Here is a 20,400-nt window from a genome sequence, read left to right on the forward strand (position 1 = left end):
GTTCCTCCCCTGCCGCCCCGCCCATCACGGCAGGGTCACGGTAGTGCGCACGCGCAGCACCCCATTTAAGTTTCTCGTCTTTGCAGTGGCTTTGCTTAGATCCGGTGCCGCCTTGAAGGCGGGGCTGGGTCCCAGCCGTAGCCAATGGAGCCCCGGGTGAGGGTTGAGGGGTGGAAGGTCCCTACTAGCCGGTGCAGGTTTCTTCTAGCGCGTGTGCTGGGCTACCTGGTCGTCATGGAGGCGATCTTGACAGAAGAGCTTGATGAGGAAGAGCAGCTGCTGAGAAGGCATCGCAAAGAGAAGAAGGAGTTGCAAGGTGAGGCGGAAGGAAGTGGGAATCTGGAAGCCGCCGCGACTGGGGGAAGGGCGCGTGGCGGGTCGATTCTGGGGAATCTTAAGGCATGACTTATCTGGATCATCCTAGACTTCCCCTAGTAGCAAGTGGCCTCTTCTCTCTTCACCTACCCCGGCGGCCCTTTAATTCCCCAACCTTCAGAGGCTTCCCCTTCTGAGGCCTGCGGCGTGCCCCCTACCCCGCGCCGCCGCCGGGGTGCAGGTGTCTGAAAATACCTAGAAGCCGCCGTCTTGGTCCGCTCCCAAACCCACGATGCCTCCCTTTTCTATACCTGCCCCAGTTACCGATACTTGTCCCTAATGGGTGTATTTTGAATGGACCCGCCTCAGTTTAGGAGGTTCAGAAAGGATACCGGAAAGATTTAAAACTGGCTACAGTCAGGTTTTTTTCCTTCTCTTATCTCGCCAAACAACCGAAACATATTCAAGATTTTGTTAATGAAGTTTTTTTTTTTTTTTGGTCTCGGCTTCTTCTGGGCCCTTCTCTCTCTGTAGCTGTCTGTTACGTGATGACTTTCTTCCATAATTACTTTTTCTGTACCCTTCGCCCGTTACCATCCCCTTATTGGTTCCTGTTTCTCATCTCCTTTTACTCCTGCGTGTCTGACTTAATGATTTTAATGGCTTTTCAGCCAAAATTCAGGGCATGAAGAATGCTGTTCCCAAAAATGACAAGAAGAGGAGGAAGCAACTCACCGAAGATGTGGCCAAGTTGGAAAAAGAAATGGAACAGAAACATAGAGAGGAACTGGAGCAATTGAAGCTGACTACTAAGGAGAATAAGGTATGTGAAATAAATGTTTGTCGTTGCCTACACCATTTGAAAACAGCTGTCCACTTCTGTTAAATGTTAAACTGCTTTTTTTTTTTTTGAGACGGTGTCTCGCTCTGCAAAACACGCTCAATCTTGGCTCACTGCAAGCTCCGCCTCCCGGGTTCAGGCCATTCTCCTGCCTCAGCCTCCCAAGTAACTGGGACTACGGGCGCCCGCCACTACGCCCGGCTAATTTTTTGTATTTTTAGTAGAGACAGGGTTTCACCATGTTAGCCAAGACGGTGTCGATCTCCTGACCTTGTGATCCACCCGCCTCGGCCTCCCAAAGTGCTGGGATTACAGGCGTGAGCCACCGTGCCCGGCCCTGTTAAACTGTTTATTATCTAAAATCATAAAATTGGTAGGGAAATGAAATCACTTAGTTATGCTCATGCATCACTTCTCATTAATGTTTTTGTGACCAAGTTTACAGGGCAGTGTGTTTCTATAAGGGAGATCAGCAAAGAAAGTGCTATACTTTACCTATTTACTTGCCCAAAAGATGAAGCTTCACCAAATGAAAGTTGGAAGACCAGGCATCTGATCCCAGAATTGCGACGGAATGGGATTGTAACCTGAGCAAGGTTACTTAATCTTTCTGAGCTCAAATTTTCCCACATATATAATACGATACAAATATTTCTACACTCTAAGCACAGGTTTTTGTAAGAATCAAGAAAGTGAACGTGAAGTCATTTTTGTTATAAAAGTGCTTTATTAACAAGTTGTAATGAATGAAATTTTACTGATGTTTCTTGGGTAAGTTGGAGCATCCTAACTTTCATAATTTTAACTAATATTTATTTTATCGTTGGATCTAATATATATGTGTCAAATACTTTGGTTTATATGTATTATCTCATTTAACCTCAGTAACACACTGTGAGGTATTACCTGTGAAGTAAGTATACATAATCCCATTTTTCAAGTGGGAAACAGGTTAGAGAGATTAAGAACTTTGTCCAGGAGTCGTAACAGCTGTTGATTGCCAAAGCCAGAATTCCAAATGAGAACTGTCTTACTCCAGGAAGTGAATACTGAATTCTGTTACAGCTTTGTATAGTGTGGTATTTATTGTATGGGTTTTGGATGTGAAGGGTCATATAGACCCCACAACCTCACTCCATCTTTGATAGAAAGTTCTTATGTCTATGTAAAATCTTATCTGCCATACTTAAATTTTGGTTGATTTTTGGTTTGCTGTTGACAAGTACAGCTTGTCTGTGCTTTTTATAATGGTCCTTACATTAAATATAGTCTAAATTTCTTTAACTTTGTTAGTTATCAAGTTCCCAACTTTCCTTGCCTTTAATGTACTTCATCGCCAGGTAACAAGGCATATATGATACTCCAGGCGTTAAATTGTGTTGTGACAATTGTGTTCCTAATTGTCTCCCCATCTTTTCTGTTAATGAGATAGTTTTGTTTGCTGCCTCAGACCTTTCAATTTTGAGGTTTCTTTCCCAGGTTTCCAAGGACAAAAATGTTTGATTCATAAGCTACATGGAGTCCTACTGTTAAAACACAAACTGCCATTTTAGTTTGAACTATTTATCTGTTTCATTAATTTAAATTGGTTTTCTTTTCTGAATACTACCAAAAACTAATGCCATTGCTTTTTTGTTTTTCAGATGCATCTCTTTTATCTTGCCTGTTGTCAATATAGATGTTTGTAGATTTTAACAGCTTCCTCTGAAGAATCACAAGACTCCTAATTTCACTATAGTTGATAGCCACTCTTTGAAGTCTCTATCTGATTTTGATATTTTGGTCATTTGGGACACAGCCTTTGCAGACTTCTGTCTCTGTGTATTAAAGGCCTTGAGTTGTTCTATGCATGTGTTATACTAAAAACTGGCTTACCTTAGAGTTGCAGTAATAGTAGCTACTCATCCTTATAGTTAAAAGTCTAGCATCTTTTTTTTTACTCTAGCAAACACACACTAGCCATTTAGGATTGATTATAATATCAAATGATATTATAAATTAAATATATTTTCTGCCTGCAGTTATCAGTTTGTAGATGGAAAAGTGTAGGGTAGGAAAAGCTCAACTTGCTACTAGGGTCAAGGATTAGTACTCATCAGGTTCTGGCTAATTAAGATGGAAAAAGGCCTCTGCTGCTAGTTGAGGTTATGCAGCTAATAATGAACTGAGCCAGCACAGGACCTTTATCTTATATGTACTGGCAGTAGTCAGAGAAAAGAAGAGTGGAGTGCTAAATGAGTTGGCGATTATAGGAAGTACAGTACTGCATTTAGATTAATGGAGTAGGCATTCTAAGAAGGAAGGAAAGCATGCAGGGATGAGCATGATCTTTGAAAGAAACTTCTTGGGAACTTGTCAAATTCTTCCATAAAAATAGAAACAGGAGACAAAACCATATTATCTAATACAGTGTCTATTGCTGTTACTCAAATTTGAAATGTGGGATTAGATATATTTATGATTTTCAGTAATTTAATAAGTACATTGACTTGTTAATGCTTTTTGTTTCCTTCAGATAGATTCTGTTGCTGTTAACATTTCAAACTTGGTGCTTGAGAATCAGCCACCTCGGATATCAAAAGCACAAAAGAGACGGGTATGAAAGTCACGTCACCAAGTATATAAGTTAGTGCTGTGTGTTCAATACTATCTTAGGTACTATCTTAGGTCTTGTTATAGGAAGAGAACGAAAAAAAAATGATGCAGTTCCTTGTCTAGGCACTTGAACTAACATTTATTAAGCACCTGCTGTGTGTCACATACTATGCTAAGCTGCTTATATGACATCTCATTTAGTCCTGACAATAATCCTGTGAAGTAGGATTTCTTATCCCCATTTTATGGAGAAGAAAATGATCCTAAGAGAATATAAAATAACGTATTCAGGTTGCAGCTCTCATAGGAGAGCGAAGCTGGGAGTGGGAGTGCAAAGTAGTTTTTTTTACAAATATATTATCCCAGACTTAAAAATTCAGAATGTGGGCCCAGGGGATTCTGATGCACAACCCTGGCCAAGAACTATACCATTGGGTGAGAAATAAGGATTTGAACCTAGAAGTTAACATGTGTAGGTATACAAAATTCTTAGAGAATTATGTAGGTATCTATATAATGGTTAATTATGAAAATTTAGAGAAGGGAAAGTTCATTATGCTAATAATGGGTTGGAATTTGAAAGAAATATTATTTAGATAGGATATTCCAAATAGGAGGAGCAGCATGCACAAAAACAAATGTGGGGGTGATATATTGCATTATTGAAGAGCTATAAGGAAACTGATTTATTGGAAGTAGCTAGTTCATATCAGCATTATGGAAATGAGATTAGATAGGTAAGTCCCTTTGAATTTGAAAAAGAAAAATGATTAAATTCAGTCTTTTTAGTTGCGAGTATTTTATTAACACTTGATGTTTTCTATGGTTTAAATGCATATTTTTAAATTCATTTTGCATCTTATGACATACTATGTAATTTAGTAGAGCATGGAGTTCAGTGTCAAACAGATGAGGTTTTAATTTCATTTACTGTTATACTTTGGGTATGGTTCTTCTTTAAGCCTCAGTTTCACATCTATAAAACGGGGGCAAATTATAGCTACTTCATAAGCTAATTCATTGTGAATATTAAATACTGTACTATTTCCAAAGCCTTTAACACAAGGCCTGGAGAACTAATGGGTCAACAAATGATAGTATTGTTTCTATATTAAGTAGTGTATAGTATGCCTCTTAAAAATGTAACCTAAAAGCAATGTCTTTTTCTATGTTAAGTAGTGCATACTATGCCTCTTAAAAAATTAAACCTAAAAGCAATGTCTTTTTTTGTTTGCAAGTTGATGAAATGCACATAGTCCAACATTTCTCATTCTTGTGTAGAATTTTATTCTTGAGTAAATATAATTGTGAATTTTGTAGATTCATAAAATTTAGATCTCATGGAATCTTGGAGATTGTCTGCTTAGGATATGCTTTCTTTTGTGATGATCTCACAATTGTCTAGCTTCTATAGATCAAAAAGGAAGGGCAGAATTTTTGCATGCCAGTAACATAACAAAACATTGGAATTACGTCTAGTTAGTAATTGAAACATCTTATAATAGCCTATTTAATTCTGGAAAACCTAAGGGCACAAGTTCTTCCTATCTTTATCAAAACTTGTTCCTCCCCAGCTGGACCTCTAACAACAAAACAAACAAAACGAAAACTCCCTTACCTTTCTCAAAAATTTTGTTACTTTTTCCCTAAGATACTGCACAACTGGAATTAATACTTTTGTCAGTTATACTCTCAAACCATTTAGTATCTTTTATAGTCAGCTGCTTTAACACTTGGCAGAAAAAATGCCCAAGTAATGTTTTTACAGGGTTATATTAATGGGATTTTAGAACAGAAAACATTAAACGTTTATAATGCTTAAGAAAATGGAACCTGAAGTCAGGATGCACAATCGGGTGTTAGATTATTTGGAACCTCCTTTTTGCTAGAAGCACCAAGGAATGCAAAGTCATTTAATTAATGATGTTTATCTTTGAGAAAGATACAACTCTGGAAGAAAAACGTGATAAAACTTTGTCAAGATTTATTTTAAGAATATCGTGGAATATTGTAGAGCATATCTCTTATTTTTAGTCTAGAAAAACAGTATTTTATTCAAAGAACTTAGAAGCTTTTTGATATGAGAGAAAGAGTCTAAAATAGAACTTAGAAGAGCTGGGTTTCAAAAATATGGAATTTGAGGGCTGGAATGAGATTGAATTCAATTTCTCTATTTTCCAATGAGAAAGCAGAGACCCAAGTTATCTCAATTGTACACTAAAAGTTTGATACAAACCCAGGACTGGTGTCCAGCTCTTAATATTCCCTTTGAATCTTCTTTGTTATATTACTATATCAACATGACTGTAGTTTTATTGACAATATATTTATGATTTACATGCTATTTTCATCTTTTATACGTTTTTATTAGAACTTATTAGTGCCATTCTATCTCCGCTACTATAGCTGTAGAAACCAAAGTGCCTAGTGCTCTTGGGAAACTATATATTGCTGGAAAAAGAATTCAGTGGATTTCTTACCTAGTGCCCTGAAAAGGAAACTCAATTGCTTTGTTCTAATGAAGCAAAGCATGAAGGGAAAAAAATGAAATGATTAGAATTAGTATTTTAGAGGCTTAAACAGTTTTGCAGATAAGATAAAGTGCCACTCTTTCAGTAAATAGTACATGACATCATTAACTCCAGCTCCCATCTGCTCCAACTTTTATTCTGATTCAGGTGCCTGGATAGAAGGAGCTCTCTGTGTTGTCCTTGGTCCCTGCTCTGCTCTTACCAGCTGTATGGCCTTTGGAAATCTTTCTGCGTGCTGTTTCCTCAGAAGAGGAAAATGAGGGGTTTTGGATTAGATGATATCTAAGGTGCTTATTCTTCCTTTCCCCTCTGAAACTTTTTTAGTCTTTTATAAAGTAATAGTGCCATCTTGTGTTTTAAGATATTATGCCTCTGTGATCCACAGTTCTAGGTTCACAGTGAAATAAATTTGTTCCTATTACTTATACAAACCTTAAATAGGCTATGTTTTATTAGGGAGATATTACTGCTTTTGATTCAGGTAACTTAGAAATCACTTTAGGTTCATCTAGCATGGCACATAACAGGCAAGTAGTACAGGTACATGACAATAAGTTTAATTGAAACTTGCCTTCCCATTCACTTTTGTTCCAAGGAGAAATTAGAGCTAGCGTTATGGAAGTCTTTACCTTTTCCTATTCTTGGCTTACCAAATCCTTCACTGTAACTTATTATTAATGTAAAAATTTATATAACTTAGTTTTTATTCTTAAATTATAAAGCAGTTTCCCCTTGAGTGTACAAACAAAATATATGATAGAGAATTAGAAAGATGCAGAAAAACATACAGACATACACACACACACACATACACACACCCCAAAATAAAACTTATTTTGGAATCCCGTCATCCAGAGAAAAGCACTATAAATACTTTGTGTATATTGTAGTTTCTTTTTAGTCCTATGTTAAGTATAGACCTACTGTATATTAACTATATGCCTATGCTTTTTGCCTCCAATTTCATCTCTTGACAGTTTTCTCTGGCACTGTAGCTCTAGGAACTGTTTTTAGCTATGAAACATATAGTGCTTTCTGGCTTTTGATCATTACTAGTCCATCTGTTAGGAATTTTTTTTCCTTTCTTCTTCCCCAACCTTCCCTATACACCTCCTGTCTATTCTTCATGTCACAAATCTCTCATTTCCGTCACCCCACTCCATCCTTGCATATGTTTCCATGGGAAGAGCTTATCAGACATTTGCATAAGGAAAGCAAATTGTAGAATGTAACATATGATACCATTTTTATTAAGAATTTATACATATTTTCAAGAGTATACCATATTTATTAAAATGAATGGAAAAACAATCTAGAAGGATGCATACCAAACCTCTAGAGCAAGCACTGGGATGGCAATGGTGTTATGGGGAGCTTGAGTCTCTCTCTTATATTTTAATTTTTTTTTTACAAAATATTTGTTAATTAAATGTATGTGTATACAGACATTTTAAAAAGCTTGATAAAAAGGGTGTCTGCCTGTACCCTTCTAAAGGCTGTGTCATATTAACACGTTACTGGTGGACTGATAAGAAGCCTGGATTAGCCTGGGCTTTAATATAATAATAATGTGCTTTAAGGCCTAGGATAACTCAGTCTTAAGAGAATACTTTGAAATCAGTAAGTAAGGTTTTTAGAAACTTGGCATGTAGCTTTTAAGTAGACTTTAAAGAAAAATTAGAGGGCTTTCTTAATGTCCAGTATAGAGCAAGGTGCTGGAAACACACAGATGAGTAAGAGAGTAAGGAGCTCACCTTGTAGAAAATTCTTGAGATGATCAATGTGATAGTCCTTGTGCGAGAAGGGAGAAAAAACACCGAAAAGTTTTGAGACCTTTACATTTCCCTTCCCTTAATAGATGAGAATTAGTCCAAATTATTATGAATTAACGTTCATGCATTCTCCTTTTCTTAGGAAAAGAAAGCTGCATTGGAAAAGGAGCGAGAAGAACGGATAGCTGAAGCTGAAATTGAAAACTTAACAGGAGCCAGACATATGGAAAGTGAGAAACTTGCTCAAATATTGGCAGCTAGACAGTTAGAAATTAAACAGATTCCATCTGATGGCCACTGTATGTATAGAGCCATTGAAGATCAACTGAAAGAAAAGGATTGTGCTCTGACTGTGGTTGCCTTGAGAAGTCAGACCGCTGAGTATATGCAAAGCCATGTGGAAGACTTTCTGCCATTTTTAACAAACCCTAATACAGGAGATATGTATACTCCAGGTAATTTATTTTTCTTTACTATGTTTCATTGTTGCTTTGTTGTAGTTGTTTTTAAATAAAGTGCTTCCCAGCACTGAGCGTAAGAAGAACCCAGATGATCCTTATGAGGAAAAAACATCACAAGATTTAGGCAGAATTATTTTCTGTAATTTTAATAGATGTTGGTGTATTTTTCTCTATTAAGATTTCTTAATTACTTACTTATTTTGTAATTATAATATGCTAATCATTTTATGTAAGATAGAAATAGGAATAAGATTAGTCATTTTTGAAAAAAATGTAAGTTCTTATTTGACAAAGTGAAGTATTGAGGAAGGTAAGCTTCAGGAAGTATATATAGGGTCTGAAGACCATAAGGAGAGAATGACTAGGAAAACCATTTCCTGCTTTTATCTTATAATTTGGGAACTTTACTTTTATTTACAATAAGCTATAATTAGGAAGATTAGTGTTCAAGTAAAACAAATGGGTTAATAACCTGCTTTATTCTATACAATACTATCACAGTTAAGATAAAATATTTATGAGGAAGTAAAAAAGTACACAACTAGCAGATGAGGAAGAGAGCAAGTAAAAATCTGAATAGGTTTTGGGGTAGTAATGAATGGAATAGAGGACTATTAGTCCTTGAGAGAATATGGCAGGTTTGGCAGTATCCATTGGGAACAAGTCATATGGCCAGAATGGGTTGGAGAGAGAAAGGTTAAAATTGACTTTCCTTTAGTGGAGTCTGTCCTCCATGGAGGAAAGGTAGAGAGTGATGCAGAATTGATAAGAATGAGCATTGGCAGTCAAGTGTGTCTCCTTTAGTGTGTATGGCTTAAGGTATCTGTTGATAGATCTCAAGAATGACTTAAGCATAATCTAATTCTGTAGTGAATTAATTTCCCATAGATGTCATATTGGAAATGTTAACTTATCTCTTGCTGTTTTAGGTCATTGCTGTTTTCTAAATAAACAGAATTTGCTATGGAACATAAAACACATTTTTCCATATATTTTGATATATGCATAGGCAATGTGATAAATGACTCTTCTGTCATTTATCTCCCAAATGATTACTGAATCATTGAAACTCCCCAATTGCGCTAGTTGTAGGGTATAGAGGAGGTGGCAGTTCAGTATGCTGAGTCAGAGAAAAACACAAAAGACTTAATTAATTATCTCCATTTATTCAACCAATACTAATTGAAGGCCGCTGTGTGCCAAGCACTACTCTAGGCACTGTTCTGAACACTGAGGATTTAACAGGGTATGAGACAAACACATGAGACATATTTTTCTTCTAGATGTCCATAATTTCTTTCCTTCCATCTCTGTAGTAAGGATAATTGTTTTCCATTTTAACATACTGTATAAAAAGGTGTATGCACAAAATATACCCATTGTAAATTTAGTGATTAGGTCTTTTATTTCTCAGGGCTGATGTGAAAAGCCTTTTCCTTGGTTAGAACTGATACTTATGCAAGTAATGTAAGTGCTTCCAAAATAACAAGTGGAGGCACTGTTTGACGCTATCTCTGGGGAAGGAATTTCAATTCATCTGTACTTTTACTCGAATTCTCTTCGTATATTTCCCAGAGTCTTACAGTAAACCTGATTATACAGGAACTACATTTTTTTTGTCTTTCATGGTATTCCTTTGGATGCAGGTTTGGGCTTCAAAACACATGTCAAGATAGTGAATATGGTGGCAATTTTTGGGGTCAACGCTTGGGGTAGAGTGAGGTAGGTTTGTTGTATAGGGAGGGTATCTGGGCCTCCGACAGAAGAAGAAAAGCAGAAATGGACTGCTTTGTTCTTGGATGGAAATGTGGTAGAAAGTTGGGGTGAATTAAGTTTGGACCTGGGAGTTAGATTAGATTCTGGAGGATACTGGTAGAGAAGGAGAATGTTCATAACTTGGGCATTTTTGTCAGGAATTGTGGGAACTATAAAAGGGATTTTGTAACATGAGTTACAAAAATTATTAAGTGCTGTATTCTGACCTATTCTCTACAGAAGAATTTCAGAAGTACTGTGAAGATATTGTAAACACAGCTGCATGGGGAGGTCAGCTTGAGGTAAGTTTGTAGTTATTCATAGTGATTGTGGGTTGTTAAATTATTTCTAAATCCCTTCTGTAGTTTTTAGATGTTTCTCAGCTGATCCCAATTTCTCTTTGAAGATTCCTTTTCTTTATATATTTGCTCTTCTCAACTGACAAAGAAATAGGGAGTTAACATGATTAGGTCTGTGATTAAAGTATGTATGTTGAGGGATTGAAACACTATTACATTTTAAATAGCTCAGTGTTAGATCTGTGTGTTAGAAATACATATGTGTAAGTCTTTTCATCGTGATAGTAGTATTGGCAATACATTTGATTTTCTGGACTTAGGAAAGTGAAAATTTTACTGAAGTAAAGTAAAATTTAGCCTAGTAGCTCAGCTGATCAAAGTCACTATTGGAAAAATATCTTTTTTACATCAGAAATGGAAAAAAAATTATATGAAATTATAGGCCAAATCCTACCACAACATATATATTAAAATCGTATTTTGAATTCCTAATTGATAGTGACTGACTTACTTGAAAGCAGTAGTTGGTGCATTAAATTCATATGTAAGAAAACAGTATGTTCAGTCACTTACAGGAAGTTATCAAGATTACTTTTTAGCTCTAATTTTAAAAAAATCTTACTGTTAACTTTGTTTTGTTAAAAACAAACAAACAAACAAAAAAAAACAGGTAGGTAGGCCAGATGGTGATGAAGCAGCCTGGGTATTAAATAGGATAAGAAAGAAAGTTCTGGGTTCAGGTCCTGGCATTTTCTTCCACCCCTCTGTTTTGTGGCCACAGGGGAGTCAGCCATCCTCCCAAGCTTGAGTTTCTTGATTACTATATGGCCATAATAAACCCTCTCTGTGTACTCAGTTGAGCATTTTTGAGCATTAAGTAAGGCAGAGAGTACCTGCATAAAAGTTTGTAAGCTGAAGTGCCAGATGGATGAACCTAGGCAGTACGATTAGTAATATATAATGATGATTAATCATCATGAATAGTCTGTGGCTCTAAATAATTCACTTTAAGAACTGCTTCATTTGAAGATGCAACATGAATGTTGCCCCAAAATCTTTTTCTTAGTACTGCTGTGTATGTGCATTTCCACCAGAGGGAACTGTATCCATTAGTTTTGTATGCCTCGGAAACTCAGGAAATGTTCATAGTAGCTTTGTTACTACTACATTAGGAATAATTAAAAATGCTTGAACTTTCTTAAAAGGATCATTCATATGAGTATTAGAGATTAAATCAAGAAATTAAGAAAAACCTTTTAAAACATCTTTTGAGGGACACTTATACATTTTTTTCATCTGTGAATTCATCTGAAGTAAGAGTTGCAGTTTTCACAATAGAGTAAATTTAAGTTATTAAAGAAAATCATTCTATGATCTCTGAAGTTAGAAGGCATAGTAGGATTCCCAGAGTTTGGTTCGCATCCTCTATTCTATGCTAGTTTCTTAAAAATGATATTTTAGGTATAAGAAAAATGTACCTCAAAGGAACGTTTTTGATTTACCACCATGCAGCAGAGTGCTTTCCATATTTTTGAAGTAATTTCTTAAATTCTTTCAAAACCTCAGGAAGGAGTATGTTCATCAATGGAATGTTCTTGTAATGGGGCAAGTCCATATCCCATAGTGCCCCCATAGATCGGGGCATTATGATTTTTACTTTCTTTTTGAGACAGAGTCTCACTCTGTCACCCAGGCTGGAGTGCAGTGGTGCTATCCATCATTGTTCACTACAGTCTCAATCTTCTAGGCTTAAGCTTTCCTCCCACTCCTGAGTAGCTGCACCACCATGCCTGGCTAATTTTTGTATTTTTTGTAGAAACGGGGTCTCCCTGTGTTGCCCAGGCTGGTCTCGAACGCCTGAGTTCAAGTGACTTTGACAAGTCTTGTAACCCTTTTTTTGCCTCAGATTCTAGGTCTTTAAAATAACGACAGTACCCATCCCATAAAGTTATTGAGAGGATTAAAGGAATTAATACACATAAAGTACTTAAAATGCTTGAGTGTTTGGTCATATGTCTTTTTTTTTTTTTTGAAACAGGGTCTCACTCTGTCACCCCAGTTGGAGTACAGTGGCGTGATCTTGGCTCACTGCAACCTCTGCCTCCCGGGCTCAAGTGATCCATCATGCCTGGTTAATTTTTGTATTTTTTTGTAGAGACATGGTTTTACCATGTTGCCCAGGCTGGTCTCGAATGCCTGGACTCAAGGTATCTGCCTACCTTGGCCTCCCAAAGTGCTGGAATTATGGGTGTGAGCCACTGTGCCTGGCCCGTAATCATAATAAGTCTTTAAAAATGTTAGCATTAATGTTCATTATTCACCATTATTCATCTGGCTTTAGGCTCTAATTTTATATTGTATGGTATGAAATTACTTAAAATTGTATATTTTAATCAAATAGAAATTCATTGATAGGGCAGTACAATTCATATACATATTCTACTCTTTGAAAATTATAGAGCAGTGGTTGTCAACAGTATTTGTAGATTAGAATCATCTGAAAAACTTTAAAAAAATAAATATTTTGTTCTTCCCCCTGCCCATTTTCTCACATTGTAATTTATTTGGTCCGGTGCTTCAGCAATGGTATTTAAAAATTTTTTTTTGTTATGAACATTTTCAAGCGTATTCAAAAGTAGACTAGTATAATATACCTAGTCTACCCATTGCCCCTCTTCATTAACTGTGGCATTGATATTTTTTACAAAGCTTTTGTGCAGGCAGGGCTTGAGCAGTCTCTGCATTTGATTTAATAAATACAAGTTGAGCATCCCTAATCTGATAATTTGAAATCCGAAATGCTCCCAAATCAAATTTTTTGAGGGCTGACATCACAAGTGGAAAATTCTACACTTGACTTTATGTGACAGGTCACAGTTCAAACTTAGTTTCATGCACAAAGTTATTTAAAATGTATAAAATTACCTTCATGGTGTGTGTGTAAGATATGTATGAAACATGAATGAATTTTGTGTTTAGATTTGAGTCCCATCCTCAAGATATCTCATGTAGTATATGCAAATACTCCCAAATCTGAAAAATTCAAAAACTTAAACAATTCTGGTTCCAGGCATTTAGGATAAGGGATATTCAACCTGTATTATATTTATTTATTCAACAGATATTTATTAAGTGCCCAGTATATACCAGGCTCTCTGTGTACAGTGGTGAACACAGCGTATCCCTGCTCTGACTGGTTGCCCGTTCACACATATTTGAATGTGATTTACATTTTTATTTTCCTTACTGATACTTTTTTCTTCCTGTAGCTAAGAGCTCTGTCTCACATTTTACAAACACCAATAGAGATAATACAGGCAGATTCTCCTCCCATTATAGTTGGCGAAGAATATTCAAAAAAACCACTAATACTTGTGTAAGTACCTAGACATTTTTACTGTTTTATTTTTCACAATTAATACAAAAAGGAATATTAAAAAATTTAGATTATATGTGTTAAAATATGTGACTTAGATAATTTTTTAAACCTCTAGCAATTTATTTTTGTGTGTGAGTTAAGAATAAAGTCATTTCTAAAGGTTATAACATTTTAGGACTAGTTTGTATACTGTCCTGGTTTGACATTAGTAATGCTAAAAGTTTCAACAAGTGTTAAAAGTTGAAATACATTCATGTTGCCTGTTTATTCCTTAGATTTATTTTTCTTCATTTTATGAAAATATCTTACATGATTTAGAAATCTCTTCTGAAATACAGCATGCAGGGTTTGCTATTGGCTTTAGTATTTTTTAGCTAAACCTATTAAGATAGTCATCAATGGCTAGATGACAATTTAAGCTGATTGAACCTTCAGCATCTCAGCCGTTTCATTTTACCCCAGTGATTGAACCAGATCTTGCTGACTGCTGCCACTTTTCAAATGGTGTTGAACTCTTAATTAATATGTCCACATAGTCTATTGAGTGAAACCCATGTGGACTGAGTCATTCAGAATCATTGGTTTATATATATATAATAAGCATATATATATAGAAAAATTGCTTTCATCAAAACTACTCATTTCTTTTTTTTTTTAATTTCAGATATATGAGACATGCATATGGCTTAGGAGAACATTATAATTCGGTTACACGGTTGGTAAACATAGTTACTGAAAATTGCAGCTAATTTATACAATGTTGTACAATTATGTTTTAATACAGTGTGCTGAACTGAGTATTTCTACCAAGTGTTGGGTTGTTCTAAATGCTACTGAAAAACACAACTACCTTATATCAGTTTTATGGCAAAGCTACTAACAGGTGTTTTTAGAAATATGTCAGAGATAAACTTTAACCAGTGTCTTCTTAGTGGAATTTTACAAATTTGTTAAGTTCATTGTAGAGAACATCATTCATAGACCAAGATGGTCCCCTATTAGCTGATATTTTCATTTATGTAAGATCCTGGACATTCTGTTTTGTGTTGGAACAAATTTTCAATGTTTTTAATTCTCCCTTTTCTGCCTGTTCCTAAAAACTTTCAAAATAACCATTTCAATGTAATTTGTCTTGAAGAAGTTTACCCAATATCTTTGTCATTGCAATAATGTAGTATGGTGATGGTCAATTTAATTATTGCTTATAAAATGAACTTGATTGCAGTAACCATGGTATCGATGAGATTAATGCAGTGAAGCTTTATTACTAATATATATAGCCTTATCAAAGCAAGCTAAGAAGCTTGCTTTAATAATTAATAATTTAAAAATATTTATTTAGATGGGATTCAGTTGTTTAAAGAAGTGAGATAAATTCAAAGGTAAATAGGTATTCTCTGTCAAATTTAAATCTCTAAAGAATTAGAGATTAGTTTTTTATTTGTGTATAACTTAAAAAAGACCTAATAGGTTACTGCCTTTTTAATGCATTTGTTATTCTTTGGTATTTTTTAAGCATCGGACTGGAGTTAGTACCATCATCTCTTGAGTCTTTCATAACTACACATTTTTATATTTCCTTTTGTGTTTTCTACTTTGCTTTCCTTGAAGGAACAAGCATTTTGTGGCCTTTACCTTGTGCAATTTTAGGGAGTAGCAGTGTAAAAGGTCCAAGACCACATTTACTTGAAATTCTTCCTCTTTTCTGATTTGTCTTACCAGATATTTCCCTTCTTGCCTCATTCTCTAGGATTTGAATAAAACCTTTGCCACTTATTTTATTAGCCTTATTAATGTCACCTTTCCTTCAACTCAAATATTTGAGAAATTTTATGTTACATATATGAATGAAGTTGAAAGCTACTGTTTGGAAGCTAAGACTTGTATACAGTAGTTTTGTATATGAATGGTTGTTCTAGCTCAGATTTCAGGTTACTCACAACAGTATTCTTTCTAAGAGGATATATACAAATATCTCTCATAATTTATGTAAGGAAATATTATGAAAATGAGACTTTTTTAGTTTGATGTGTGTTTCCCAAACTAGAGATAAAACTAGTAAGATTTAGTATCGTTTATAACATTTGAATTTTTGCTCCATGAGTACAACTAATTTTTATAAGTAAATATTGGGTTTATATGAAAAATGGGGTGTCAGTCTTTTCATACGCCCGGCAGGTAACAATGTGGGAAGCTGGCAGGGTCATTGATAGCAAGTAAGTACTTCCTGAAGGCTTTCCAGTTCAAAAGATTACAAGCCATTCTGCCTGCCGAACAAATTATATTCTGAAGATGCCTGTTTTGTAACCCTTGATGTGAATTTTTTGGTGTCTGAAATTTACAAAAGAATGAAATTGAAATTGTAAAACACTAAATGCTTTGGGTTTATTTTGAAGTAATCTGTTACTTTAAAATGTCAACATTGGGAAGCCATAAAACAAGATATTATGAAACCCAGTATTATAAATGTTATCTACATCTAAAGTATTCTAAAATAACTTATTGGCAGCTTTATTCTTTTTTTCCTTACAAGATTTAGAATCTTTTTGGTTATATGTCTATTTTTCAATTTTGTTATATTTTTAATTTAAGTGGCCAATGTGGTTATGAACAAGATTTGTATGGTCAGCTTCTGTTCTTTCCTAAAACTTCAGATAAATATCATTTTAGCTATAACCTAAAAAAGTGTTTAAATAAAATGACAGATGTTAATTTAAAAGCAGCATATGCTAATTTACTTTTTCATATGATGATGGTCTAATGGAAGTTACATATGCTTTCTTTTGTCCTAACTCTGAAAAGTATATGTCAGAGTTCTGGAATATGTCTTTAGCCAAGAATTTTATTCACTTAAATTTGTTTACAACTTGTATAAAGCAAAAAAGAATGTGTGTAACTATAGTGAACAGCATAGTTTTGCTTATATTATGTGATGTTTGCCAAAAAAAGAATAAAAGATGAATGAATTACATCAACATTTATTTGCTTGAATTGTCATTCTTTAACAATTCGAGAATTTAGAAGTGGAGAAAACTCCTTTTGTTTTGTATCCAGCCTTTACTTTGTCTTCACACACAGATTCTTACATTTTAAGGGATTTTGAATAAATATATGAGCATAGCTTATGCCCCAGAGTAGAGGGAAATAAAGTAATAGCCATTTAAGCTATAGCTCTTAGAAATCAGGTACAATCTTAGAACCTTTTAGAATAATGAATGTTTATTTAGGGTAAGTGAATTTGAAAAATATTTTAAGACCCATAGATGTTAAAATAAAGAATAAACATTTGTGTGCAAGAATGTGGAGCAGTAAGAAGGAAGTTTGTACAAATAAATGTTTTCACACAATTGTTAATATAGTGCCTTATTGGTACAGGTTCTTATGAAGTAGCTGAAGGACTAGATCAGTTGATCTGAGAATTTATTTGGTGATTTCATGCTTTTTTTTAAAAAACTTTTATCGAACAGATGAAATTTTTCTCTGCCTGTTCTGTTATCACATACATTGATTGTTTCCTCCTGTCTTAAGTCTTTATCTTAGAGCTCATGAGGTTTTAATTCTTAACACATGGGTCTTTTAACCCACCATTGTTCTCTCCCACTTAAGGTCTTGGAACTACCATTCAGAATTGAATGTTTCACCCAACCTGCTTTATCCAGCTTCCTTGTCTTTCTAGTCTCAGTTTACATATTAATAGTACCTTCTGAGACAACCCTCCTCAGACTCCTCCCAATCTTGTTTCTTTCTAATACCTACACACTTGTAATCACTTACTTGAATTTAGTTGTTTTTCATCTATTTTTTTCCATACTGTGTTAAGAGCTTAGAAACAAGAATTTCTTGTTCACTGCTCTTAAAATACCTAGCACATTGCCTGGCCTGTCTGCATTGCGTGCTTATCAGTTGAGAGGATAGGATATGAGTAAGAAGTTGCATTAGGTTAACAGACTGCTGGGAATAGAGAGATGGATATGATTTAGAATTGTGCTTGCTCGCAAAAGGCCTGCTTTTTAATTTACCTTGCCCTTGGATGAATTCTTCAAGTCTTTTGGTCAGTTGAAGGGAGAAAGGGAACCCAACAGAGCTTTCATTTTTCTTAACTTCCAATAGTAATGTTTCAGCTAATTTACCTTCACATACCAATTAGGGTAATGTCTGATTTTAATAAATCTACACAAATATAAGAATCCTATAAAATAAGTGTACAGTTAGAAAAAAATTAAAACCTTTGTTAATATACTGACCATGAAGAAGTTTTATAGTTGTCTTATTTCAGTATAATCAGGATGACTAGTAAGACATACTGGAACAAATTGCTGCCTTTCTATAAGGCTGCTGAATTTTTATTTCCGTGAATAGGGATGATATATAATCTAGCTCTTGTTTGTCACTCTTGTATTGACAAAAAGTCTTATTTATTGTTTATAATTTTAACAAAATATAGGATTAACATGGGGATCAATAACCTCAGTGCATGAGTTGATGAACAAAAATAATGACCTCACTTTAAAAAGTAAATTACATGAGTTTTTTAAATTTTTCATTTCATTTTATTTCTTAATTTTCTATTTTAGATTTAAAGGGTACATGTGCAGGTTTGTTACATGGGTATATTTTATAATGCTGGAATGTGTGTTTTTATAGAACCTGTCACCTAAGTAGTGAACATTGTACCCAATAGGTAGTTTATCAACCTCCCCTACCCTTTTGGAGTCCCCACTGTCTGTTATTTCCATCTTTATGTCCATGTGTATCCATTGTTTAGCTCTCACTTTATAAGCGAGAATATGTGGTATTTGATTTTCTGTTTCTGTGTTAATTCACTTAGATAATGGCTTCTAGCTACGCCCATGTTGCTGCAAAGGACATGATTTCATTCTTTTTTTTATAGCTGTATAGTATTCCATGGTGTCTATGTACCACATTTTCTTTAATCTACCAGTGATAGGCACTTAGGTTGATTCCATGACTTTGCTATTGTGAATAGTGCTTTGATAAACATGAGTGTAGATTTTTTTTGATAGAATGATTTCTTTTCCTTTGGGTAGATAACCAATAGTGGGATTGCTGGATTGAATGGTAGTTACATCTTTAGTTCTTTGGGAAATCTCCATACTGTTTTCCACAGGGGTTGAACTAATTTACATTCTCACCAACAATGTATAAGTGTTCCCTTTTCTCCATATCCTTGGCAATTTCTGTTAATTTTTGGCTTTTTAATAATACCCATTCTGACTGGTGTGAGATGGTATCTCATTGTGGTTTTAATTTGCAGTAAGTAAGGGTTTTTTTCACTTTGCCAAATCCTGATGGAAAAATTGCTGTTTTTGAATCAGGCATTTCCCCCACCCCCCACCCACCGCTACTCTTGTGACTGACATTGGAAAGGCCTTATATACCTAGATCAGAGATTTTCATCAGTGGCACTATTAACATTTTGAGTTGGATAATTCTTTGTTGTGGCATTGTAAGATGTTTAGCAGCAGCATCTCCTTTCTAAGTACCTGTATCATCCCCCTCCAAAGTTGTAAGAACAAAAAATGTCTCCCTGGGAACAAAATTGCCCCCAGTTGAGAACCACTTACTAAATCATAAGTTTTATTGCTAATGAGGTTGGAAAGTTCTAAAGAAAACCATTTAGATCACAAATTGGACACATTAGGCAGTTAGTCATCTACTTTACATGACTTTAGCAACTGCCTAATGCCAGACTTACATGAATCCCCTTTGAAAAAGCTGAATGGACCTTAACTTTTTTTCCTTTCTCTTCATATTCTTAACCACTAAAATGTGTTTATTTGGCTTTTGGGATTACTGGTGGTAGCATTCAGGATAGACTAAGTTGTGCTATGGTAACAACTCAAAAATCTTGGAGTCACATAACAACATGGGAGTGTTTCTTGTATTGTTACATTTTGCAAGTTGGCTGAGGGCTCTGCTCCATGATTTTGTGCTGTAGGACCCAAACTATTCAAGCTGTCACCATCTTAAACTTTATTAGAAGAGAGCATTCTGGAGGATCTCCCTCCAGCAAGTAAATTCTGTGGCTTAGCAGAAACACATCTCATTTCCATTCATTGTCGGAATTAGTCACATGGCTTCACCTAAGTAGGAAAGTGCCCAGAAGTGCAGTCCTACCCTGTGTTCTGAAGGCAGGGAGCTGGAATATTTGGTGAACATTACTAAGCATTATTACATGTACTGGAAATCGTGGTCTTTGGGTTCAGACTTATCATTTCAGTCTTGACCCTGGCGCTTATTGACTAACCTTTCAGAGCTCCTGTTTACTTATATAAAATAGGAATAATAATGTTTTCCTAGTAGGAGAACTATAAAGGTAAGTAGGAATGTTTAGATAATATATATAGCATATTCTATATAATTTATGGTATTTATGAGAATAATAGTTATTATTTTACAGGTTGGTTTTTGGTGTATTATATGTCACCTAA

General features: G+C 35.0%; 1 protein-coding gene across 4 annotated transcripts; it reads left to right on the forward strand.

The window, feature by feature from the left end:
- The first annotated feature begins 38 nt into the window (after positions 1-38).
- OTUD6B (OTU deubiquitinase 6B) lies at positions 39-16,925 on the forward strand. Of its 4 annotated transcripts, none has more exons than XM_003821139.5 (7): positions 141-316; positions 987-1,138; positions 3,672-3,752; positions 8,197-8,509; positions 10,511-10,572; positions 13,839-13,945; positions 14,613-16,925. In XM_003821139.5, the coding sequence occupies exons 1-7, from the start codon at positions 145-147 to the stop codon at positions 14,695-14,697; spliced, it is 972 nt and encodes a 323-aa protein (XP_003821187.1). In that variant the 5' UTR covers positions 141-144; the 3' UTR covers positions 14,698-16,925. The 4 variants fall into 4 exon arrangements, with proteins under 4 accessions (XP_054972692.1, XP_003821187.1, XP_063462920.1 ...); XM_063606850.1 differs by lacking the exon at positions 141-316 and adding an exon at positions 6,430-6,569 and having other exon boundaries at positions 1,010-1,138; positions 3,676-3,752; XM_055116718.2 differs by lacking the exon at positions 141-316 and adding an exon at positions 6,430-6,569 and having other exon boundaries at positions 1,085-1,138.
- The last annotated feature ends 3,475 nt before the right edge of the window (positions 16,926-20,400 follow it).

Source organism: Pan paniscus, chromosome 7 (assembly GCF_029289425.2).
Source record: "Pan paniscus chromosome 7, NHGRI_mPanPan1-v2.0_pri, whole genome shotgun sequence".
Taxonomy (NCBI): Eukaryota; Metazoa; Chordata; class Mammalia; order Primates; family Hominidae; genus Pan; species Pan paniscus.

Bases quoted from the DNA above. Each gene is read 5' to 3' on its own strand.
- OTUD6B (XM_003821139.5), top strand. From the start codon at position 145: ATGGAGCCCCGGGTGAGGGTTGAGGGGTGGAAGGTCCCTACTAGCCGG. The intron at 317-986 runs GTGAGGCGGAAG...ATGGCTTTTCAG, and splicing joins AGAGAAGAAGGAGTTGCAAG to CCAAAATTCAGGGCATGAAG. The intron at 10,573-13,838 runs GTAAGTTTGTAG...TTCTTCCTGTAG, and splicing joins CATGGGGAGGTCAGCTTGAG to CTAAGAGCTCTGTCTCACAT.